At 41.3% G+C, this 25,828-nt stretch overlaps 1 protein-coding gene across 1 annotated transcript; it reads left to right on the forward strand.

Moving 5' to 3' along the window:
• The first annotated feature begins 1,816 nt into the window (after positions 1-1,816).
• LSG1 (large 60S subunit nuclear export GTPase 1) lies at positions 1,817-25,036 on the forward strand. Its single transcript, XM_043473386.1, has 12 exons — positions 1,817-2,000; positions 3,409-3,535; positions 9,301-9,322; positions 10,954-11,014; positions 12,112-12,288; positions 16,852-17,247; positions 17,688-17,789; positions 17,932-18,075; positions 18,510-18,633; positions 20,875-20,954; positions 22,926-23,099; positions 24,580-25,036. The coding sequence occupies exons 1-12, from the start codon at positions 1,902-1,904 to the stop codon at positions 24,757-24,759; spliced, it is 1,686 nt and encodes a 561-aa protein (XP_043329321.1). The 5' UTR covers positions 1,817-1,901; the 3' UTR covers positions 24,760-25,036.
• Positions 25,037-25,828: the final 792 nt, after the last annotated feature.

The raw sequence follows: 25,828 nt of genomic DNA on the forward strand, positions 1-25,828 counted from the left end.
TCCCCTGGAGAAGGAAGTGCCAGCCCACTACACTACTCTTGCCTGGAAAATCCCATGGACGGAGGAGCCTGGTAGGCTACAGTCCATGGGGTCACAAAGAGTCAGACACGACTGAGCAACTTCATTTTCTTTCTTACTTTCTTTATCCACTTAGCTCTAAGAGAATGCCAGAAACTGTCTCTTCTATTTTAGTTCTGGAGACGATGTTCAGGTTTTTGGTGTTTTTTTTTTGTTTGTCTGTTTGTTTTAGTAATCCAATTATATTGTATGTTATTGTGGTCATGCCTCAATGCATGTACGATCTTAGTTCCTGACCAGGGAGCCAACGCATGCCCCCTGCAGTGGAAGGGTGGAGTCTTAATCAGTAGACTGCCACGAAATTCCTCAGGTTTTTTAAAGATATGCTGTCTCTAAGTTGAGAGATGGGAAAAACCACGTTCTAATGTTTTCCTTCACTGATCTGTGAGCACCACCTTCCCAAAGCCTTGCCGACTACTACATGGTTTGTCAGCAATCCTTTGGGTGTTGCCCAAAGTTCACTCCAGTTCAGTTAGAGTCAGCAGTGAGATAGAGCCCACAGCAGGGCTTAGCAGGGAATGCAGAGATGGGTGGGGGATATGGTTCCAGCTCTTCCTGACCCAGACTTGCTATGACTGACTTCTAGCCAGTGCTCTTCAGGGTCTTCATCTGCACCAGCAGGAAATGGGCTTCTCTTGCTCTTCAGAGTGGCCTGTGGGCCAGACCAACATCATCATCATCTCCTGGAAGAACCCAGTGCCGCCAGACCCTAGACCTTATCAATCAGAATCAGCACGTTAGCAAGATTCCTAGAGGGTTCACATGCACATCAAAATTGGGTAAGAACTGGGTTCTAAAATACACAATAACAACTCTCATTCTCCCCTCAATATCTGCCCCAGGAATGGATAAAAGATTGAGGAGACTTGGGTTTGATGCCTGACCAAATATATTTCAGCTATGATTTGGGCAAGTTGCTTGCTCTCAGAGCATCACAACAATGAGGTGGTTCTCCTGATTAATAAGAATGGAGTTAAAATCCCCAACACCCACATAACTCTAATCCGACTTCTATAAAGTGAGGAGCAAAAGTCAGGCCGCAAAGAATGGAGCGGGGGTCACTGCTTTCACTTTATTTTATTTTTTTTCACTTTATTTTAATTTATAGGAAAATTTAAATACAATTCTAGGTGGAAGTTTTAAACGCTTTTTAAAAAGCTCTTTGAAAACAACAACAACATTTAAGTCAAATTCCTTTGGCTTTCCTTGCAACCTTGTCAAGCTCTTTCCATTCCAAAATGCCATCCACGCAGGAACTCTTCTCACCAATTCACAGCTTTGGAAGACCAAGTAAACACAAAGCTGTTTAGTTGCCAGGCGTGACAGCGGTGAAGCCACACCCTACAACACTAGGCCGAAAATTAGCTCCAGGAAGCAACGCCACCTAGCGCTGCAGAACACCCTTCACCCAAGTCTCCGCCTCCTTCTGACGAAATTAACCGGAGGCGTGGCTCCCACCGCAAATATGTCCGGCCACTTTTTTCCGAGTCTCCTAGTTGTACCCCGAACACTAAAAATCGATGCACAAATTTGGAAGGTACCATTCGTTTAATCGCGTTGCTTTATCCAACTTTGAGATATTCTGAGGAATATATATTGAAAATTAAGTTCTGAGGCGCCACTTTTTGCATTTACTTTCTATCGTAGTGGCAAATGTGAGATATATAAGTGGCGATTTGAGGCAAATTATTCTGTTTCCCTGAGACTTCGGGCCTTAACCACTTGGGCTCGCCCACACGTCACTTCCGGAGATCGCGCTCCTGAACACCCAGAAAACTGGTGTGACTCTTGCTTGCTGCTTTTCGTCGGTCTACTGGACAAGCATGGGTCGGAGGAGAGCGCCAGAGGGTGGGACCCTTGGCCGGACTCTTATCCGCCAGCAAGTTCAACGGAGCCGTAGTCACCGCCACACTGACTCCTGGGTAAAAACGTTGTCTTTCTCAGTCTTTCTGCCTAGTTGTGAGTCTGAACGCAGCGAAATTTACGGTCAGGGTTCTCAGGGAAATATTCCAAAGGAAATGATGCCAAAATAGGGTTTCTAGAGATGAATACAATCTCCCCCCGGTAACGGCGGGGATCCGTTCAAGGCCCACCCCCATCCCCTCTCGGATACTGAAATGTGCAAATGCTCAAGACCGTTAGAATCGACCAGGCCGAGAAACAGGCCCTCCTAGCAAGACACAGGGCCCAGAGGTGGAGGCTAGTGTGATGAGGTCGGAGTGAGATCTTGAAAACCGGGGCTAAAGTTTTATATTTATCCTGTAGGCCGTGGAAGCATTTGGAAGTTTCTGCACAGGAATGACACAAAAACGACTTCGTGTTGTATTCGTTTGTCTAAAGAATTGATCCTCCAAGAGCCGCTGGTCGGTAGCAGAAGTACAAAATAACTCAGATTCGTGCTTCACCTTTTTTTTTATTCCCTAGTGGTATTACTCAGAGCTGGACAACATTTCTCCAAAGTTTGGCGGGCCTAGTAGCTTCCTGGGCCTGGAAACGGTCATAGTTTTAGGATCCTTGAAGAGCAGATGAAATGGTTTGATTGATTTGTAATTGTCATTTTGACATTCATTCCTCGAAGTGTTTGAGAATTCACAAGTTCTCAGTAAAGAACTAGATTCTAATCCTTACCCTGATTTTTGCTGATTCTGTGGCCTTTGGGCAAACCACCTAGCCTTTTAACCTTCAATTATTTTCATTTGTTTGTACCTGTACAGAGCATGTAGATTAGGATGGTGTTTATCTTATAAAACTGAAGTGTGTCTGGAATCCATTCAGTAAGTGGCAACTAGCCAAGCTTTTCATCCCACAGAATAAAACTCAAGAAAATACCATGTTGTGTGGAATGTAATAAAGGTAACTTGCAGGATTCTTTTGTTTTCACTTTACTATATCGAATGATACACAGCATCTCACAGTATCTCACAGCATTTGAGTCACTGTGTGAAATGTATTTCTTACTGTGGGTGTCTGTCTAAAAAAGTTAACCAACAGTGGTTGCCAGAACCAGAGTATATGGTATATGGGTTTAGATTCAAATACCTCTGCCACTTATTAGCTTATGACTATAGACAATTTATTCTATCCAGTTTAATCCTGATAGAGATATGAAGTTTATTTCAAAATATTTTGAAAATTAAATAAGAAAGTAAATGGAAAATAACTATCATGAGGTAAGAAAGTGCTCATTTAAATGTTAAGTGTTACTAATGTTGACTAAAAGAGCTGACACCACCCTCAAGGCCATAGAACGTTCTTTGGGAACATAGCATTTGTTTGGATGTAAGGAGCAGAAGAAAGCAGCTATCTTACCCTCCTATGTTTTACTCTTAGCTGCACACAAGTGAACTCAACGATGGCTATGATTGGGGTCGACTTAATCTTCAGTCCGTGACTGAACAGAGTTCCCTGGACGACTTCCTTGCCACTGCGGAACTTGCAGGAACAGAGTTTGTAGCTGGTAAGTTGTTGCTGAGTACCTCCAACACATTTCTATCTTTGCTGACTAAATACAAGTAAGTCTGCTTGGGGGTGTTTTGCCAATCTTCCTAAACTCATAAGGGAGCTGTTTTTAACCCAAAGGCAGATATCCCAGGAGCAGTGCGGAAGGGTCAGAATTCAACAGGGAAGTACAAAATGTGCCACAGTTTTAAAATTCAGCTCTAAAAAGCATCTGTGGTTATCTATCATGTCAAATTCGAGAAACTCAGTCTCTCATCAGGGAAGAGACCAGTTAACATTATAGTGAACAGTAACCAGCTTTTACCAGAAAATGTTTCCTGCTACCATTGTTGGAAGCAAAATCCTGAATTAAATTTAAGTACTTGTCACACACTGTAGTGCATTTTTCCATGCATATAATTTATTTAAGTCACTGCTTGCCCTTTTTTGTTGTTTTTGGTTTGTTTGTGGTTTTGTGTGTGTGTGTGTGTTTATGTGTGTTTTCTAAGCATTTAGCAAACTACCTGGCACAGAGATACCCTTAGAAACTACTATTTCTATTGCTCTTCTGTTAGAACTGTTATATTGTTTAGCAAACTTGTTCATTTGTTCAAAATGCTTTTATTGAACCCCAGTTACTTTCAGGTATTGTGTGCCTACTGACAGTATAGTATTGTATAAGGCAAATTTTTATTTCTACAGAATTTTGTCTTAGGTGCTGTAAAAGGAGTCTGTAGCAGAGATGAATAAAAGGTGTCCATTTCTATCTGAAGGAAAATTGGGGCTGGTCAGGGAACTCTTTACCCCGGGTCTGAGCCTTAAAAGATGTTAGCAGGACAGGTGAGATGATGCAGGACGTTACACACAAGCAAGCAGAGCACTTCAAGCTAAGATCTGAGCAGCAGCCTGCTTTGTTCAGAAAATGGTTAGAAGAAATTTCACGGTGCTTAAAAGTACATGGGTGCAAGAGGCGGTGAACAAACACTTAGGGAGGAGGGAAGGGCCACGTCCAGGAAAGAATGAGGTCCTTAAAGATGTCTTTAGAGGGTTCTCAGTAAATTGATGCTTTTGAACTGTGGTGTTGGAGAAGACTCTTGAGAGTCCCTTGGACTGCAAGGAGATCCAACCAGTCCATCCTAAAGGAGATCAGTCCTGGGTGTTCATTGGAAGGACTGATGCTGAAGCTGAAACTCCAATACTTTGGCCACCTCATGCGAAGAGTTGCCTCATTGGAAAAGACCCTGATGCTGGGAGGGATTGAGGGCAGGAGGAGAAGGGGACAAGAGAGGATGAGATGGCTGGATGGCATCACCGGCTCGACGGACATGAGTTTGAGTAATCTCCGGGGTTGGTGATGGACAGGGAGGCCTGGCGTGCTGCAATTCATGGAATCGCAAAGAGTCGGACACGACTGAGTGACTGAACTGACTGACTGAAGTGAAGCAAGTATATTTTTTGAAAGATCACCGATGGATTTTGAACAAGAAAGACCAGTTAGGAGACTGTTTCTTTAGTCCAGCAAGCGAACCAGGCCAGGGCTGAAGTAGTAGTAAAGAGAAGAATGGAGAAAAGAACAGAAACAAAGCTGTTCGTGGTTAGACTAAACCAGACTTTGTAGAGGGGCTGGAGGAAGTGAAGAAGAGTGTCTTTTTTGCATGTTAATGAGTACTCCTAAATAGTTTCAGAATACGGGTTGGTCTTCTGAGCAATGTAAACATAATTAGAAGGTTGGAATTTTCAGTCCCACTCAGGAGAAGAGGGGGGCTTCCCTGGTGGCTCAGTGGTAAAGAATTCACCTGCAGTGCAGGAGATGCAGGTTTGATCACTTCCCTGGAGGAGGGCATGGCAACTCCCTCCAGTGTTCTTGCATAGAGGAGCCCATGGACAGAGGAGCCTGGACAGAGCTGCAGTCCATGGGGTCCCAGAGAACTGGACACAACTGAAGACACTGACGTGAGCGTGAGGGAAAGGAGAGGAGCTAGAGATGAAGTTAATCACTGGTGACCGATGACTTGATCCACTCGTACCTCCATAATGAAATTTCCATCAGCCTTTCAAAAAATCCATAAAAATCCCTCATTGAAATTAATTCCCTTTTCCTTAGAATTATTTAATGATAGGATTTTCCTCAATTCTCTGGCCTTCAGACGGCACTTGTCTTCTGGACGCTCGGGAACAGGGATTCTTAACCTGGAGACTACAAGTTTCAGCTGTCCATGAACCCCTCAGATTGCAGGCAGAATCGTACTTGTGTGTGTCGTGTGTGTGTATACATGTACATAGTGCACTTTTGAATAGGGTGATGGTCCATGGTTTTTAAGCTAGTTCTCATGGATCCCTGACCTTAACAAAGGAGTGCAGGACAATGAAAAATGCTAAATGTTCACTGGGAACTCTTCACTTTTAAAAGATGGCAAAGGCCGTACTCAGCAAATAAGCAGAAGATATGATATTGTGACATAAAAGTAGTACATTTATATTGGGTCTTCATTTCTGTTTCCTTGATACAAGAGTTTCTAAAACCCTGGTGATTTCTTGAGTGGTAGGAGCAAGAGGAGTGTCTTTTATTATTCATAATAAGCCCCTTTCAACCTTACTAGGTTGGACTTCCCTGATAGCTCAGTTGGTAAAGAATCCACCTGCAATGCAGGAGACCTCAGTTTGATTCCTGGGTCGGGAAGATCCGCTGGAGAAGGGATAAGGCTACCCACTCCAGTATTCTTGGGCTTCCCTTGTGGCTCAGCTGGTAAAGAATCCTCCTACAGTGCGGGAGACCTGGGTTTGATCCCTAGGTTGGAAAGATCCCCTGGAGAAGGGAAAGGCTACCCACTCCAGTATTCTGGCCTGGAGAATTCCATGGGGTCGCAAAGAATTGGACACAACTGAGCAACGTTCACTTTCACTTATCAGCCTTAACTAGAGTTTATGCTAATGAGATGACCTGAGGTTGCTGTGAGAAGGATGGACAGTGCTTCTGCCAGGGGGCTGATTGCCACAGGAACCTACCCTGTGATTTGAGGGTTGGGACTTTGCAAAACTCCTCCCCCAAGCTCTGGGAATGGGAGATGTCCTGGAGATTGAGTTAATCACCAGTGCCCAACTATTTAATGCCTGTGTAATGAGGCCTCCATAAAAACCCATTTGCAGATTTGGCATCTGAAGTTGGGGCAGTCTCTTGATAGTGTCAGAATAGAATTGAATTGTAGGACACCCAGTTGGTGTCTGGAGAGTTGGAAAACTGGTTGTTGGTGTGAGAAAACTCATACATTTGGTATCAGAAATGTTGGTAGTGAAAGCAGTTCAGAGACAGGTGGCTGCATCATCCATCATGTGCTTACTGCTTGTGGCTACTGAGATGAGAACAGGAATGGGTAGTTGACTCTCCCTAAGATTTGAGATTTGGGAGCAGCTGCAGTGCACTAAGGAATTTGATGTTCAGTCAGAGTGTGGAACGGGTATACTCTGTGGTTTTAGCCAAAGAGGGAAAGAAGTGAAGCTATAAGCTAGATGGTGGACTGGGAGAAGAGGAAAGAATCAAGGGGCTAGAGGGATTTACAGAGCTTGGACCAAGCAAAGTGGGAACATTGGGTGGGAGGTCACCATTGGAAGGAGAAATTAATGTCAAAGAATGATCAAGTATGGGTTAGAGGGGTGAGTGTTCTGACTGGTGGTTGAGGATGACATGATGAGAATGGTGACTGGAGGCTGTATGTACTCTGGGTGACTGGACTGTCCAGTATTGGTGGTCACATGAAGGTAGTAGATTGCCGTCTTTGCCTAAAGAAGAAGAGAACCATTGCTAAAGATGACCTGTTATCATTGAATAGGACCTCCTCTTGACATTTTGGTAAGAAGCGTAACTGGCTTCCAAGTGCTTATCTCACTGCAGTCACCTGCCCCAGAGACTAGGTGGCTGTGGAGGGGTGCAGTAGAGCGGCCTGGAGCAACTTGGGATAGAGCCTACAGCAGAGGCCTCTGGTTTATACATAAACTGGCTATTGTTTTATTCCTTTAAATTCTTGTACAGCTTGATTGTGAGTGTTTATAATGCAGAAAGTGAAGAAGAACTAAAGAGCCTCTTGATGAAAGTGAAAGAGGAGAGTGAAAAAGTTGGCTTAAAGCTCAACATTCAGAAAACTAAGATCATGGCATCTGGTCCCATCACTTCATGGCAAATAGATGGGGAAACAGTGGAAACAGTGGCTGACTTTATTTTTCTGGCTCCAAAATCATGGCAGATGGTGATTGCAGCCATGAAATTAAAAGACACTTACTCCTTGGAAGGAAAGTTATGACCAACCTAGACAGCATATTAAAAAGCAGAGACATTACTTTGCCAACAAAGGTCCGTCTGGTCAAGGCTATGGTTTTTCAGTGGTCATGTATGGATGTGAGAGTTGGACTGTGAGGAGAGCTGAGCGCCAAAAAATTGATGCTTTTGAACTGTGGCTGTATTAAAAACCACTAAATTGTATACTTTTAAAAGGATGAATTTTACGATAACGTTAATTATCTGTTTTTCTTAAAAGTCACTTAAATGCGTCCAACCCATCTTGCTCCCTCAGGTAGAGAGGGTCATTGGGCTGGGATGTGAGGAGGTGAGACTATTAAAGCAAATCTCTAAGCCTGAAGGAAGGGGAAGGTTGCTGCTAATTGCCAGGCTCCATGCTGACCTCTTAGATTGACCTAGGTTTGAATGGGGCTTAGGAAGACCCAATATGGTTCTTTTGGGGACTGGAGTGGACTGATCTCTCCTTCATGCAGTTAGAATGTATATTGCTGAAAACGCCTGTTTTCTTACTGAAAATGCTGTTTCTTATTTCCAAATAGAATTGGTAACAATGTGAAATATTGAAACTTCAACCTTGAGGGAATGCCCCCATCTGCACACTCTTAGTTAATTCTTTAATTCTAGATTTTCTCCTATTTCATATATTGGCTATCTTTTTCCACATTTCTTTTTTTCCTTATTTATTCTGGTTTCTTACTTTCGTGTAAGAGGCTCTTCACAGGTGTCAAGTGATGTTTGCCATCTGCTCATATTTAAGAAAACAAAGTGTTACAGAGCTGATTGACAGGACTTCTGTTTGGGTGATTTTGCCACCAGGTGAACTTCTCTGTATGGTGACTGAGCAGAGATCAATTTTATTTTGTTGGGATTCCCTACAAAATGTTTGTATGGGTGTTTTCCCTAGGATCAGTCAGTTTCTTAAAGAGAAGCACGATCGTCTGCCAAGAACGGGGTAAAGGTGATAATATATTACACAGGGGCTGGGCCTTTCTACCATTTGGGGTATGTGTAGACTTACGTTAATCCTCCTCTCTTCAGTATGGCATCTCTTTCGCACCTTCTCCTATGCTTGAGGTCCTAGTTCTGGAACCTCTCAGGTTCATCTTCTCCACAATAAAACCTGGCCTTCTGCCATTGGGACAGGGGTCTGAGGGGCTGTGGGGTGAAGTGTGGCTGCCTGGCTGAATGGAACAAGGGAATGGACCTAATCACTCCCTGTTCAGAGTGGTTTTAGCCCCACACCTCGCCCTTGTTTCAAAAACTGCTTCTGATCCTGAGCTTCTTCAGAGCTCTGGAGTGTGAACAGGCCTGCTTCTCATTGGCTGACTTTCTGAGTTGCTCTTCTTTCTTTTTGTCCTAATGAGTTCCAGCCGTTCATTTTTTTTTTTTTTCCAGCCTTTCATTTTTGTAGGTCTTGAGAGGGAACAAAGGTAACCATATGAATTCTTCCATGTTTAACAGGAAGGCCCTTCCCTTATTTTTTATGCCCCTAGATAAGCTGTTTGTTTCCCCAGAGTAAGCCTGGACCTGTTGAAACTTGTAGCTTCAATTGGATTACAGCATCACTTGTTCTGTTGCTCTGTCACATGGACGTGGATGTGAATTACATAAAAATATCAATAAAGTAACTCCTGCCGTGTCTCTTAACAGGAAATATTTATTGATATGTTCTGTAAAACAGCAGGTGTCTCCTGTTTGGTAACAGACTAGCTATGTCGTCTGCCTCTTTAATTTCAAGAATAGTTATCAGAAAGGATTTGGTGTATAACATTTCATTAAATGCAGGAAACTGCTGAGGCACAGAGGGCAGAATGCTGCTTCCAGTCAGACAAGGTGTTTCCATTGCGTTGCGTCAACACTTCCTAGCACATAACTGGCACTTTGCCCTGCATCTTAATTCAGTACACGAAGCAAGCCATCTTAAACTTGTCTTCTTTTCTTACTGGTGTGTCTTAAGCTGGTTATTCTTTCTGCCTCTTTGGCAGGTAGACATAATGTTTATGGACTTTGGTTCATTAGACTTTGTCCGTTTTTTGCAGTCATTTTTGCGTTTACTGTTAAATCCTTACAGATGGAAAGCAGTAGATATTACCTTAAAGAAGGAAATACTAGGGCCCACTTAACTAGAGAACTTTTTAAGCATCTTGTCATAAGTTAGCAAGCTTATGAGTTCCTTTACTCACAAGATTATGCTGGAAATTTATTCTGAAGGAAAATGCAGACCCAGATTTGTCAAAAGTCCTGCCCTGAGTGGTAGCCTTGATTTAGCACATTTCCTTGGTGTTCAGCATAGTTGCATAGGAGTTACTCCAGGAAGAGCGAACCAGACATGGATTGGGAAGACTGCTGGAAGGTACTGGTACATGCACAGCTTGTTCCCTCCCAGCGGTGGTCACAGCATCTTTCCTAACCACAGAGGCTGAAGGTAGGGAGGATCCTATTGGAGAAGTGTAGTACTCATGCAGTGCTGGCCTGCTGGTCCCTGCTACCTTTGTGAGGAATTCGAGGGACTTGCTGTCTGTGCAGAAAGTTTTCATATTGCTCCATCTTCTGTGTGATGAAAGGGGTTGCATTCATCATTTCCTGCTTCACCATGGCAACTTAAGTTGATATTTTGCTGTTTTGAATTTTATCATTTAAGCACATTCTTGAAACTGGTGGATGATGATTTGCTAGATGTCAGAAGGGTTTAAGTGAGGTTTATAGGCTTTATAGTGGCAGCTGTGATCAGGTGATATATTAGGGCTTTTTGAGGCCTTAACACAAGTGTAGACTGGGTGCTGAGTATATAGTAGACATCACCTTGGATTGAAGTCTTTGGAATAACTCTTTAATCTTTCCAGGAGAGATTACTAGAAGGTATAGTTAAAAATTTTAGCATATTGAGAGCAGGAAAATGTTATGATTATAGCATGATCTCTGGTCCAGAGTGCTTGAGTTCGCCTTCAAACTCAATCACTTAGTACCTTGTGGCTTTGAATAGGCCACTTAGCTGTTCAAGCTTCAGTTCCTTCACATATAAACTGGGGATAATTGTACCTATTGAAAATTCAACATATCAGTGCCTGACATACGGAAGATGTTTGCTCTCGATACTGTTTCCTTTCACTTCACAGTGATTGGCATGTCTCACATGTGTTTTTCAGTGATATCGTGGTCCAGATAGTAGATGCTCGCAATCCACTCCTGTTCAGGTGTGAGGATTTGGTAAGTGAAACGTGACAAGATTCAAACTTCAAGCCCTTGGAGCAGCAGTGGGAGACAGCGTCACCGACAGCAGTTGCTCTGAGCCGCCCTTGGCACCCTGCTCTCGCGGCTCTCCCGCTCCTCCCAGGGCCAGGAGCCTGCGCAGTGGGGCCCTTCAGACATGTTTTCTTCAGACTGCTGTTTCCATCTGCAGGAAGCCTCAAACACTTGAACTTTCTAGCTTTTAGTTTAGAAGCCACTCTGTTCAGAGGAATTTGCCAGTGTGTCTCATTTTTTAAGAGAATTTTAAGTAAATGAAGTAGCATTTTGCTGATTTGGGCATATGCCTAGTCCGTTCATCCCACTAAGCTTTCTCTTCGCACACCAGATTTACTACCTTCTGTGGTATTCTACAAATGATCTAAGTTTGTAAAATACTGCAGGGGGTCATCATTAAGGTGTGAGTATCACTAGAAATAAGGCGATACAGGCTTTGAATTAATAAGACTGAAAACACATGAAGTGTTCCTATTTCTGTTTGAGGACCACAGCAGGACCATTATTTTAAAATCTGGTGAATAACAAAATTCAAAATAGGGAAACTCTTACTAATTCAGCTTTCAATATTTTTAGGGTATTTCCTAATGGAAAGCTATGCTTGGGGTTAACTTAATCACTGGGTCTTATTTTCCTTTTAGACTTCAAAAATATTTTTTATAAGATTATTGACTGTCATCATTTGGCTTGAAAATAGTTCCTGCTGACTGACAAATCTTTTTTTTAAATACAATTATTTATCTTTGCTTGAAAGAAACTGTATAATTTAAAGAAATAAGAGCAGGGCAGGAAAGCATTTCCTTTTTACCCTTTAGTTTTTTTTGTGAAGAGTTTGTAAGCGTATGTGACCTAACTTCTTTTCAAAGCCTGCTGAAAGTATCCATACCATGGATTTAATCATGTACTATGATTAAAAATCTTTCATATTAGGACTGTTTTAAACCGGTGACAGTAAGACCTTTTAGTAATAACTAGAAGGGACTAGGAAAGGGGATCTTCAGTATAATTAGCCAAATTTTTCCCCATTTGGAGAGATATCTGAATATCTTTGTCTTGCCTAGGAATGTTATGTGAAAACCATTGATGACAACAAGGAGAATGTTATTCTGGTGAATAAGGCAGACTTGTTGACTATCGAGCAGCGGAGTGCCTGGGCTGAATTCTTCGAAAAAGAAAACGTGAAGGTCATTTTCTGGTCAGCTTTGGCTGAAGCCATTCAACTGATGGCTAACTCTAAGGTAACTGGGGACTTCTCGGGTTGGAAGATTTCGGTTTCTGTTAAGTGTGCTTTGTTTGTTTTTTCTTATTGTTGATTTGTGGGGCTTTATTTCTTTTTTCCCTAAGTAGTAGGGTAGTATGATGACCTACAGAAAAGTAAGTTGCAAAGTTGCTTTCTCTGAAGACACATACTTTTTAAAATGTTAGGCAGAAAGTTGTATAGGAACTTTCCTAATGACTTTACAGTTGCTTTTAAGAGAAGTCAAAACCAAAATTCAGATACAGCTGAATGTAATAACTTCTCTGGACTTGACTAGAATCTCTTTTGACTTTGTTTTGAAAACAAAGAAATGAAGTAATACTAAATTAATATATACCATGTGTTTTAACCCAATTTTGCTAGAAACAGTTTAAGGGTTATTTTCTAATAAAAATTAATGATAACCAGCTATGGAAAGAACTTAGCCACAGCATTCTTAGAGCTGAAAGAGACCTAAAGTCATGTCTTTTCCTGTCTGCCTCCTTTGGTCTCACCTCTGTTAGCCATTGCTGACGAGTTAGTGGCCTGAGCTGGGTGCTCTAAATACAACCCCTTCTTGTTGGTGAGCTCAGAAGTTAGTGAGCTCTGACTCTGTGAAGGGCTTCTTCCCTCCACCTCCCTGGCAGACAGTCACACACATGCTCTCTCAGGCCATACATACCAGATGTCTCATTCTTTTTCTCTCCAGGGTGAAAGTTCTTTAGTCCAATAAGGTTCAGCTCTCCTAACTTTAATTTAAGGCCTCTTCCTTTCTCCCTGTGTTCTCTTTTCTGCAGAAGGTACATATCTCTGCTTTGCTGCTCCTAATAGACGTGTCCTCCAGTGCACTCCTCACCCTGAGGGCCTCTCTGCCTGAGTCAGGAGAGCACCCAAAATGGGTGGCCACTGATCAAGTATAGTCCTCCAGGTGTGCTTTGCCGAGGACGTGTATTCTTATTTCTTGTGACCAGGATACTCCCAGGAATTCAGGGTTTTTGTTAATTCACCTTCTTTCAAAGGACCTTATGCTTTTGGCTCATTAAACCTATGAACAACTGTATCCCTCAAATATCAGATTGGCCAAAAAGTTTGTTCTGGTTTTCCCGTACTACCTTAAGGGAAAAACCTTTACGAACTTTTTGACCAACTCAGTATTTTAAAGATAAGACTTTTAGCAAGCAGATCTCATCTATCTTTACATGTGGGGAAAGTTTCTCACTTTATTTTTAGCTCAGCTTAGGACATGTTCCTCTTAAATATTAGTGGTTTGGGGACAAGGTAGAATTCATTTTGGATATGTCATTTGTTTTTCTCTTCCAGAATTGAATCATCTGCAGGTATTGTGTTGGCCCTTCTGTGTCTTCTTAATGTTCATTGATAACGCTGTTGAGTAGTCTGGGGCTGAGGATAGAGTTCTGCGACCTTTTGTGGACTTAATAAGTGCAGGTGTACCAAGCATTTAAGATGTATTTGAAAGACTATAACAGTAGTTATTGTGCTGTTACTGTTATTAATAAAAACTAACCCACAGAAAACCTGTTCTTAGCAGGCACTGCTATTCTGAGTACTTTCTGTGTTTTATTTCATCTTCTCCAGAAAGAATTTAAGTGCTTGTAATCCTCGGGCAATCTGGCTTCATAGTCTGTCCTCTTCATTATTGCTTCTCTTGTTTCAAATCCTTCCTGGAAGTTGGTGTCTAGTTGCAGTGCTGAATAACTATTTATCAATATGTCACTCAGCCCTGATGCATCAGCCCAGTGGCCCTGTTGAAAATGGGAAAAGGATCAGTTTTTACATCTCTGGTATTCCCTGAACTGGCAACCAAGGAGTAGATTCCCAAGGGAAATGGGATTTGTTTGCACGATGTGTTCTCAGGGAATCTTTGCTGCCTCCTGTTGTGTCTGTTAGCTTACTTGTAGAATTGTTTCCCTGTCAGACTGGATTACCAGTGCTTGGTTTATGGAAGATATTCTTTCTTCCTTTTTAAAAGTTGAACCCTATTTATTCTTCCTAAATCTTCTGAAATCTCTGTTCATGATTTTCCAAGTTGTTACCAGCTACTACTGTTGTGTTATCGTATCTAATCACATCTGTCATTTGAATATCAAGCATGAACTTATTAAAAAATAGATATTCACTGTTTTTTCACCTATCTGAAGTTTGCTCTTTTCTCCATGGTTGTTTAACCATTCTTTTTTTTTTTTCAAATGGGACTTGTTTTTTTCCATTTATTTTTATTAGTTGGAGGCTAATTACTTTGCAATATTGTATTGGTTTTTGCCATACATTGATAAGAATCAGCCATGAGACTTTTTTTTAATTGAGTACTTTTGTTTTCTCTCGGCCATTTGTTAAATTGCACTGTGTTCCCCAAAAGATGGACTTTTCCCTTCTTTCTTTTTTTTATGTGTGTATGTGTGTGTAGCAGAGTTTTATTAAAGTGAAAAAGGGACAGAGAAAGCTTCTGATATAGACATTAGAGGGGGGATGAAGAGTGCCTCACTTGCTAGTCTTAGCACGGGAGCTGTATATACTTTTTCAATTGGTCCCTTCTTTCTTTTAATTTTTGATGTAACTACTGCAAAGTCCTTTTGTTGCCTTTATCATTTTTCCTGAACCTAAACTGCTTCAAGCCTTAGTTTTCCTAGCAAATACCCATGTTCAGTTCACATTATTGTGTTCTGCCTCTTTCATACTTTTAAATGTTCAGAATAGTACACAGTGACTTTGTGACCTTTATTATAGAAATTGCTCCAATTCCAAGTTTCTTTTTGAGTCTCCTGAAATGACAGTGAAATCATACCTCTTCTCCCTGACTTTTTTTCTTCCCTAAAATGTAGGATATCTATTTAACTGAGTTTATTATGCCCTCTCCTGTAGTGGCTACTCATTCTAACACTAGATTATTTGGAAATGATAGGTTTGCATCACTTCTAAATCTAAATCAATTCACCCTTGTTGATAAGAATTGGTAATACTGTGAATTGTTGTATTTCTGCTTTATTATCTGTAAGAATTCAGAAAGATTGTTGTTAAGTTGCTAAGTCCTGTCCAACTCTTTGTGATCTCATGGACTGCAGCACGCCAGGCTTCCCTGTCCTTTACTGTCTCCCGGAGTTTGCTCCAACTCATATCCATTGAGTCGATAATGCCATCCAACTGTCTCATCCTCTGTTGTCCCCCTCTCCTGCCTTCTTTCTTTCCCAGCATCAAGGTCTTTTCCATTGAGTCTGTTCTTCACATCAGGTGGCCAAGGTATTGGAGTTCAGCTTCAGCATCAGTCCTTCCAATGAATATATGGGGTTGATTTCCTTTAGGATTGACTGGTTTGATATCCTTGCTGTCCAGGGGACTCAAAAGTCTTCTCTATCACCACAGTTCAAAAACAACAGTTCTTTGATGCTCAGCCTTCTTTATGGTTTAACTCTCACATCCATACATGACTACTGGAAAAAACCATAGCTTTGACTGTACAGACCTTTGTCGGCAAAGTAATGTCTCTGCTTATTAATATGCTGTCTAGGTTGGTCATAGCTTTTCTTGCAAGGAGCAGGCATCTTTGAATTTCATGGCTGCAGTCACCATCTGCAGTTACTTTGGAACCCAAGAAAATAAAATCTGTCACTGTTTCCATTTTCCCCCATCTATTTGCCATGAAGTGATGGGACGAGATGCTGTGATCTTAGTTTTTGAATGTTAAGTTTTAAGCCAGTTTTTTCACTCTTCTCTTTCACCCTCATCAAGAAGCTCTTCAGTTCCTCTTCACTTTCTGTGATTAGAATGGTATCATGTGCGTATCTGAGGTTGTTATTTCTCCTGGCAATCTTGATTCCAGCTTATAATTCATCCAGAAGGATTAATACACCCATGAATTGTAAATCATTTTTACCATTCTCTTTCCAAAAGAAGTCATTGTTCGGCAAATAATTTCCATGCACAGAGTTTTTTTGTTGCTCTCATATTTCACACACAGGGACCTGTGCCCCATGATGCTATGATTTATTAAAGATAGTTATAAAAGAATAGTTTCCTTAACTATGAAAATCACTGTCTTTTAAAATGAAAATTTATATTAATTATAAATTATACCCTTCTTGCTTTGTGCAGAGAAGAGAATATTAACTGTTTTACTGTTAATGAGAATACTTTTGTTTTATTCTATAGCCCATTGCAAAAGTACTGCCAAGGAATTCAGCTTGACACAGGCTTTTCTAAACTCTTACTTTTTTTTTTAATAGATAAAAGAGTTATCTATTAGACAAGATCAAGGTGTTCACGGTAGTATAGCCATAGACAGGAGTTATCTATTAGAAAAGTAATAGATGTTATTTGTTCAAATAATACAAAAATGTGTGATATGAAGGTCCCCCTCTCTGGAGGGCACCACTGTGGATAGTTCAGTTATATCCTCATGTTATCTCATCTCCCTCTTTTTACCTTTCCTTTTCATAATGTTTTTTGTCCTCTGTTCATCTTAGATAACCAACTCTGAGTGTTTTTACCAGAGTGAAAAGTGCAGTTGTTACACACTTCTGAACTTTTGTGGTTTTTGTTATTTCATCAGGAAGAAGTAAACAGAGACACTGGAGAAGCTATCACAGCCGAGTTTGAAAACTCCAGTTGCGACGAAGCTGAAATTCTACACGAAGAGGCTGAACATCTTTCACTTGGTGCAGTTGCCAGTAGTGAAGAAGAAGAGAGTGAGTATGAGGACTGTCAGGAGGAGGAGGAGGACTGGCAGACGTGTTTGGAAGATGGCAGCAGCCCTGATGAGGAAGCCTGTGGCCAGGACCGCAAGGAGGCCCATACTCTGGATTCTGAGGCTCAAGAAAGGAAAACCCCGCAGAAGAGGCAAATACACAATTTTAGTCACTTGGTATCAAAGCAGGAGTTACTCAAGGTCTTTAAGCAGCTGCACTCTGGAAAGAAGGTGAAGGATGGACAACTTACTGTTGGACTGGTAAGATGAGATATGTCATAAAATTGATTCGTGAGGGTCTGTATTCCCACTGCACTGGAACCCCAGAGACCAGTGAGGCCCTGGTGTCATAGGGAAGACTGAAGACTTCTTGTTGCCCATGGGCGTCGTGGGAGCAGGCCATGTGTGACAGACAGCCCAGCTCAAAGAATGAACTTTCTCAAGGCTTAAACTGGTTACACCCCTGTTTGTATTACCTTCTACAGTCTCCCAGTTAATCCCTACATGTCTCGTGACTTACAAGAGATACCAGAATGAAAACTTTTAAGGTTGTCTTCTGCCCTCTGGTCCAGTGTTCTTTCCTTTAGATAGGGTAGGCTTTTGGCATCCTGTGATGCAGGCTTTTTAGATAGGGTAGGCTTTTGGCATCCTGTGATGATTGCCAACTTTTACTGTAGACATTCCGTCTGACTCCCTTCTAGGTGGGCTATCCAAACGTTGGTAAGAGTTCAACAATCAACACCATCCTAGGCAACAAGAAGGTATCTGTGTCTGCTACGCCTGGTCACACCAAGCATTTTCAGGTATTTCTACAGCATCAGCCTCTGTATTTACTCAGACAGTCCTCCCTCTGAGTATTTTCTGAAGTTCTTTGCCACCCGTGTGCTGCTCTTCTTTCCCTTCCCATGCTGTGTGCCCAGCATAACCCCCTTACTTGTCCTTCAGACTCTCTATGTAGAACCTGGCCTCTGCTTGTGTGACTGCCCAGGCCTGGTGATGCCATCCTTTGTCTCTACCAAAGCTGAGATGATTTGCAGTGGAATCCTCCCAATTGACCAGATGAGAGATCATGTCCCACCTGTATCACTAATATCCTTGGTGCTGTGCCAAAATTGTGGTTGTTCTGTGTATATTGGAGCTTCAGAAAAATCTGAGTAATTAAATAGGGGAGGAAAAAATAATCCTTCCTTACATAATTGTAAGGATTAGAAACAAAGATAGTGTGATTTGTCTCTGAATTAGGATCATCTCACAAATCTGTAATGTATTTAGGTAAAAATGTGTCATCTTGAAGTCTGTTTCAGAGATAATATTTTTAAAGGATACATTTGGAGGTAGTCATTGGTGCATAAGGCTTTTTTTAAAAGAGGGACTGAAAGTCTTTTAAAATTAAGAATAATCATATTTCTTTGGAGAGGTGGAAAGTTTTTTGTCACCATAGTGCCAAAATAGTGTTCTTAGAAGATGCCATGGGGAGGGAGAGGGGGGTCAGTTCAGAGAAGTAGATTCCTTGACAAGCTTATGTTTGCCAGAATATACCAAGACATGTTTTAGAAGCTACTTATGGCATTGACATCATAAAGCCTAGAGAAGATGAAGATCCCCAGCGACCTCCAACATCAGAAGAACTGCTGACGGCTTATGGATGTGAGCGGTGATTTATTTTAAAATGTGAACAAAAAGTAACAATGTAATTACTGACAGAAGTACCCTGCAAAGATACAAATTCAGAATTTTCCCTTAGCATTTGTCATCTTTCAGGGTTGATATTTTTGTGGTCCTATTGGTCTTGCCTGCAGAGTAGCCTCCAGGTAGCTGACTTGGTAGTGGTTTCAGGGTCCGGCAGTAAAGGAGGGGGAGCCGACTGCTGCCTGAGTGGTATTTTACTTCATGTTAGGTGCTTTTTAGTTAGAGAAGGAGGTGTGCTATATTCCTCGCCTCTTCCCCAGGTTTTCACCATAGAAATCAGTGCCTGGGAGACGTGTCCTCCCAGGCTTTCGTGGTCTCAGGCCCTTTCCTGTAGGAGGCCTTGTACCCAAGTGTAGATGTTGGGGTTCTGATCTGAGGCTCTATTGGCTTTTCTTCATGGGAGTTCCATGTAGAAACTTCCCAGGTGGTGGTAGTGGCAAAGAACCTGCCTGCCAGTGCAAGAGACATGAGTGATGAGGATTCAGTCCCTGGGTTGGGAAGATCCCCTGGAGAAGGCATGGCAACTCCCTCCAGTATTCTTGCCTGGAGAATCCCATGGACAGAGGAGCCTAGCAGGTTGTAGTCCATAGGGTTGCACAGAGTCAGACACGACTGAAGCTAGTTAGCGTACACACACATGTGAATTATCTTTGTCATTTCTCCAATTGACTGTGATGTATTTATCTTGAACACAAACTTAAATCTGGAAAGACCTGTATCTACCTAAAGAAATAGCTGTGTTAAAAAAATTTCCATGTGTATGTATCTTGCCTTTCAAGAAATTGCCCTCAGTCAGGAAAGAGTTCAGGTTATTTGAGTGTTTACTGGCAGAGAAAGGTGATTTGATATAAACCACAGTTAAATCAGACCTTGAATTTTTGCCTTAGTTGAGTTGGGTTTTTTTTTTTTTTGGTTTTTTTTTTCAGTTGAGATATTTTAAAGAGGATGGCTATTAAGCACTTGTGGTAAGACTGATATAGTCACAAAATCATAGGACAAGAAGGGGTCTTAAAGATCTCCCCATCTTTTATCTCCCTTTCCTTATGACAAGTAATCTGAACTCCGAGCATGAAATGACTTGCCCAGGGTGGTGTCTGGTCAGTGGCATAGCCTCAGTGAGAACCCAGGTTTCTTTCCTAATCCATCTCTCCCTTGTGCTGGCCTGAAAGATGGGGAAAAGTAGACTTTGTATCAGACTTTCCATCTGGTTTGATATCCAAGTAAAACTGAAAGTAGTATGAGTCTTCAAATTTTTCATCTAATTCTCTCTGACAAATCAAAAAGTGAGGACAAAGCCAGTTTGTAAAAACACATGCCTAAACATTCTTAAAATACTAGTACAATTCATCATCTGTCCTTATATTTGTTAACCATTTTATCTTCTAAGAATCACTTTTTTCTATGCATCATTTGTTTGTGTCTTAATGATTTATAGCAATTCTTTGCTATCTATGTTTCAGATGTTCTTCCTGATGTACATTTTCTTTAGCCCTATGGAAGTCAATGATTTCAGTAGTTTTTTTCCTTTTTAGTTTTGTTGGGTTTGGTGTTTTACTTGGGAAAAACTGTTTTCCTATAATTTTTTTTTTAATTTTTAGATTTTCATCCTCCTCCTGAATGTATTTTTTGTGTATAGTTGTAACTACTTTCTTCTAAACTAAAGGACCCAACATAGAGCTAGGATGAGGAGCTGGGTTTTTAACCTGTCAGCTAAAGCCTGTGTTGTTACCAGCTGTGCTCTGGTGTTCCCTTCTAATTGAATTAGTATTAAAGGGATCTTTGTTGTATGTTTGGGAAACTGAAAAAAGTGTAGGTATATCATTAAATAAGAAAACTTGATCTATTGCTTTTGGTTTTGCTGATAATGACGACGTATCATTCTACAAGTAGCCTCCTTGAATCAGTGTTTAAAATGGAAGAGATTGAAGAAATAACTAGAGTAGAGAGAGATTGAGCATGTCTGTCACATGCTGCTCGGTGTTTGGCAAAAGAGCAGATGTACCAGTATAGTTGGTCCTGGATTATCAGCTGTATTTGTAATGCTAACCAAAGTATTTTCTACATTGTTAATTGATTTTTTTTTTAAGGTAGAATAAGAATGCAGTGTAGTAACAGAAAAGGCTAGATTTCCATTACCTCAAGTTTCTTTGTTACAATGTCTTCTAACTTAGGTTTTACAAAATTCATTTCTCCTTATAGGTATGCGAGGATTCATGACAGCACATGGACAGCCAGACCAGCCTCGATCTGCGCGCTACATCCTGAAGGATTATGTCAATGTAAGTGAACCCTGCCTCTTGTTCCTCTCGAATAAGTAAGTAGGTCTTTTTCCATTGCATGTGGTTAGGGTAATGGCAACCAGCTGGGTTATAAAGGAGATATTTTCTCTTTGATACTGTTTTATAACTGGAATTGTACTCTTGATCCGGGGGAGCCAGCATCGTATAAAACATAGAAAGGACTGACGTGATATGAAATAGATAAACATCTCTGAATATCTGTTACCAGTAAAGGTGATAAAGTATGTAAGTCTGTGAGCTATTATTTTCCTGTTACAGTGAGGACATGGTGAGTTTTGGGTTTTTCTCATCAGCAAAATAGGAGTTCATAGTACCTATCTCATGAGATTACTATGGGAAATAAATGAGAGTGGTGTATATGAGTTGGAGACAGACACCCCCATATACACAAACACCACTTAGCTCAGTGCCTAGTGTAAAATTAGCCCAGTAGTTTTTATTAGTAGTAGTAGTAGTAAGCTATTTCTTTCCACAAAAAGTATTACAGGGGGTATAATAATTGGCTGTGAGGATGTCACTTTATTCCCTCCTCTTCTCAGTTATGTCATCAGTGGGGCTTTCGGGGCACAGAAATAAAAGAGGGCAGCCATGGTTTTTTTTAAATTTAGGAGGAAAATAGTTAATAGAATACTTATATGGATGAATTATTAATTAATTATTCTTTGCCATTTGTAAATCTGTGAAGGATGGGGTGGTGGTGGTGGTTCAGTCGCGCAGTTGTGTCCGACTCTGCGACCCCATGGACTGCAGCACGCCAGGTTTCCCTGTCCTCCATCATCTCCTGGAGTTTGCTCAAACTCATGTCCATTGAGTCTCTGATCCATCTCATCCTCTTTCACCCCCTTTCCCAGCATCAGGGTCTTTTCCAGTGAGTCAGTTCTTTGCATCACGTGACCACAGTATTGGAGCTTCAACTCCAGCAGCAGTCCTTCCAATGAATATTCAGGGTTGGTTTCCTTTAAGAATTCACTGATTTGATCTCCTTGCTGTCCAAGGGGCTCTTTAGAAGTCTTCTCTAACACCACAGTTCGAAAGCATCAATTCTTTTGGGCTCAGCCTTCTTTATGATCCAGCTGTCACATCCATACATGACTACTAGAAAAACCATAGCTTTGACTAGACGGACCTTTGTCGGCAAAGTGATGTCTCTGCTTTTTAATACGCTGTCTAGGTGGAGGATGGGGAAAATGAGTTTAAAAAGTCTTTATGTGTATATATGGTAGAAAGAGGAAACTTGGCACCCAGTGAACAATGGCATTAGACAGTAGTGGCAATAGTGTCCCTATTAGTGCAGCCACACTATCCAACTGCATCCTGGCTTTTGTTTTGGAAAATACTCACATTAAGTATAGGGCTTCCCTGGTGACTCAGTCAGTGAAGAATCCACGTACAGTGCAGGAGACTGCCTGCAATGTAGGAGACCCGGTTCAATCCCTTGGTCAGAAGATCCCCTGGAGAAGGAAATGGCGACCCACTCTAGTATTCTTGCCTGGAGAATCCCATGGACAGAGGAGCCTGTGGGCTGCAGTCCATGGGGTTGCAGAGTTGGACACGACTGAGCGACTGAACCACCATCTACCACAGTAAGTTTTGGATTGGCCAAAAAGCTTGTTCAGGTTTTTACATAAGATGTTACAGAAAAACCCCAAACAACTTTTTGGCCAACCCAATGTAATCACATACTTGGACTGAAGAGTACATTAAACAAGACTCTAGGGGCACAGAGAAGAAAGATTTCATTCTAAGTTAGAACTATGGAAAGGTGAGGCCTATAGAACACTAAGGATCATCGTCTAGGTGTTAGGACTTCTCTAGTCACAGTGACCAGAACTCAGCTCGGCTATCAAAAGGAAGAAAGTTCCATCAGTGTGCCCTGGGGAGAGGCTGCTTCTGTGAACTTCACACAGATGCTCTGAGGATGCGCTGTTACCACATGTGTTGCCTCTGCAGGGTAAACTCCTGTACTGTCATCCTCCTCCTGGCAGAGATCCTGTGACCTTTCAGTACCAACACCAGCGACTCCTGGAGAAAAAAGTGAATGGTGGGGAAATAAAAATGCAGGTGGTTAGGAATAAAAAGGCACATCAGATTGAAAATGTAGTGGATAAAACTTTTTTCCATCAGGTGAGTTTTAAAGTTTCTTTAACTTCGGATCCAGTACACTTTTTGTGTAACAGCTTTATTGGAACGTCATTTGCGTATCATTGAATTCACCCTTTTAAAATATATGATTTAATAGTTTATGGTATATTCACAGAGTTGTGTTAACCATCACCACCATGTAATTTTAGAACATTTTATCACTCCAAAAAGAAACCTTGTACCCATTAGCATTCACTTCCCATTCCTACTTCACCTAGCCCCTTCCAACCAGTCATCTTTCTATTTACTTTCTCTGTAAATAGATTGTCTGTTCTGGACATTTCATATAAATGGGATCATACACTGTATGATCCTTTGTGGCTGGCTTCTTTAGCTAAGCCTAATAGCTTCAGGGTTCATTCATGTATCCGTACATATTTTGCTTATTATTGCCAAGTAATATTCCATTAAATAGAATATACCACATTTTGTTTATTCATTTGTCAGTTGATGGATATTGGGGTTGTTTCCACTTTTTGTATATCAGCTGCTGTGAACATTCATGTGCAGGTTTTTCTGTGACATGTATTTCATTTCTCTTGGCTGTATACTTTGGAGTAGGATTGCTGAGTCATTGGAATTGCTATATAGTTAACCGTCTGAGTAGCTGCCAGACTTTTTTCCAGAGTGGCTATACCACTGTATATTCCCACCAGCAATGTATGAGGGTTCTAATTTCTCCACATCCTTGCCAAACTGCAGAAGGTAATGATATTTAAGCTAGACTTTGAGAAACAAAAGAAAATGTGTCAGTGGGAAGATGAAATTTCTAGGCAGAAGGAGTTGATGAACAGAGGCAAAAAGATAGGGGAGTGTGGGCTTTATAGGCACAGAACCCATGTTGCAGGTGACCCTGTTTGCCATTGGAGGGAATGTGGACTTGATTCCCCAGTCTACATGGGACCTTCAGAGATGTGTGAGAACAGGACTTAGAGAGATACAGATTAGAGAACTCTGATAGAAGTGTCTTGCAGTGCTCCAGTAAAAGCCAATGAACCCCTGGGTTAAAGCAGTGGAGATGGATAAGAGAGGAAGATGTACGGAGTTCTAGAGACTGGAGTCCACAGAACTCAGTGCCTAACTGTTGTGACAGATAAGAGAGTGTGTCGTCTTGGCGGCTGAGCAGGTTCTTACACCACTGGCCGAAATAAAGAATGTAGAGTCAGCTTCTAACTAACTGAGTTGCACAAGTAGAATTTTGATATCAAGAGAGATTTCCAGAAAATAGCTGGTATTATGAATATTGTTATAGATGGTGTTTGAAGCCATGGGACTAAACAAAAGTTGAAGGCAGAATGAATTGAAGACAAAACTCTGAGAAACTTATTTCGGGAATGGGGAGAGAGAGAAGAGCAGTTGGAGATGGAAGTCCACTATCCTGGAGTTCTCCACAAGCAATTCTCTGTGTATCCTCTGAAGGAGATTGCTGACACTGCCATTAATATCTTCCCTTATTTCCTAGGAAAATGTGAGAGCTCTGACCAAAGGAGTCCAGGCTGTGATGGGCTACAAGCCTGGGAGTGGCTTGGTGACAGCAGCTGCTGTGAGCTCTGAGAGGGGGGCTGGGAAGCCCTGGAAAAAACATGGCAACAGAAATAAAAAAGAGAAAAGCCGCAGACTCTATAAGCACCTGGATCCATGAACTTGGACTGCAGCAGAACTGGCACCTTTGCTGTGCATCTGTGGTGCTATAGAGTGGACCCTTGTGAGGCACACACAACAGCTGGTGTCAAGACTGAGGGCCTCCTCAGAGCGCCAACTCAGACCAGCGGTTGTCTTATTCCCAGAACCCTGCTCCTGTGGAAGGCTGAATTTAAGATGAGGGAATTTATGATGTATATGTGTGTAAATATATACACAAATGCATAGTAATTTATAAATTGGGAATTTGGGGGAAAGATATTAAAGTTCAGTTGCTACTTGGTGGGTTTTTTATTGGCTCATATAGATTTATTGCTCTTTGCACATTTCACATTCTTTAAATGATTTTAATTTGCTAAAACATGGCTGGATTTTTTACTACATGATTAAATTTGTGATATTCAACCTCAAACACATACCAACTTACACCCCTGATATGGCAGAAGGCATATCAGATCTTGGAACGGGGGTTGGCGTGGGTGAGTTTTAAACCCTGTGGAGAGCATGACCTACTGAAGATTACTGTCTACATGAGTCTCCACCCCAGAGGGGAGCATGTGTTTTTTTGTGTCATAGATGGTTTTGGAAATTTAATGGAAGTTATGGACACTTTCTCCAGAAAAATGTGCATTACCACCTATGCAAAGTTGCAAAATGTATCCAGAGATTCATAGACCCCAAAGTTCATGAATTCACAGTTAAGAAGACTTGCCTTTAACTGACTGTAATATATTTGGTATATTTGAAAATGTGTTCTATCTGGGGAATTTAAAATTTTTTATTCACCAGTTTAACAAATACTCATTGACCAACTTTTCTATTTTGATGAAGTCTAAATTTATCTTTTTTCTTTGGTTGCTTGTGCTTTGGTGTTAGAATTAAAGTATTGCCAAATGCAAGATTACTAAGATACACTCATATTTTTTTTCTGAAGAGTTTTAGGGTTTTAGCTCTTAAATTCAGGTCTCTGGACCTGAGTTAACTTTTGTAGGTAGTGTGAGTCAGGAAGTGGATCAGCTTAATTCTTTCACATGTGCATATCCAGTAGACCCAGCACCATTTGTTGAAAA

The sequence above is a fragment of the Cervus canadensis genome, chromosome 7 (assembly GCF_019320065.1).
Source record: "Cervus canadensis isolate Bull #8, Minnesota chromosome 7, ASM1932006v1, whole genome shotgun sequence".
NCBI classification, from domain to species: Eukaryota; Metazoa; Chordata; class Mammalia; order Artiodactyla; family Cervidae; genus Cervus; species Cervus canadensis.

Bases quoted from the DNA above. Each gene is read 5' to 3' on its own strand.
- LSG1 (XM_043473386.1), top strand. From the start codon at position 1,902: ATGGGTCGGAGGAGAGCGCCAGAGGGTGGGACCCTTGGCCGGACTCTT. The intron at 2,001-3,408 runs GTAAAAACGTTG...TTTTACTCTTAG, and splicing joins ACCGCCACACTGACTCCTGG to CTGCACACAAGTGAACTCAA. The intron at 11,015-12,111 runs GTAAGTGAAACG...TGTCTTGCCTAG, and splicing joins TGTTCAGGTGTGAGGATTTG to GAATGTTATGTGAAAACCAT.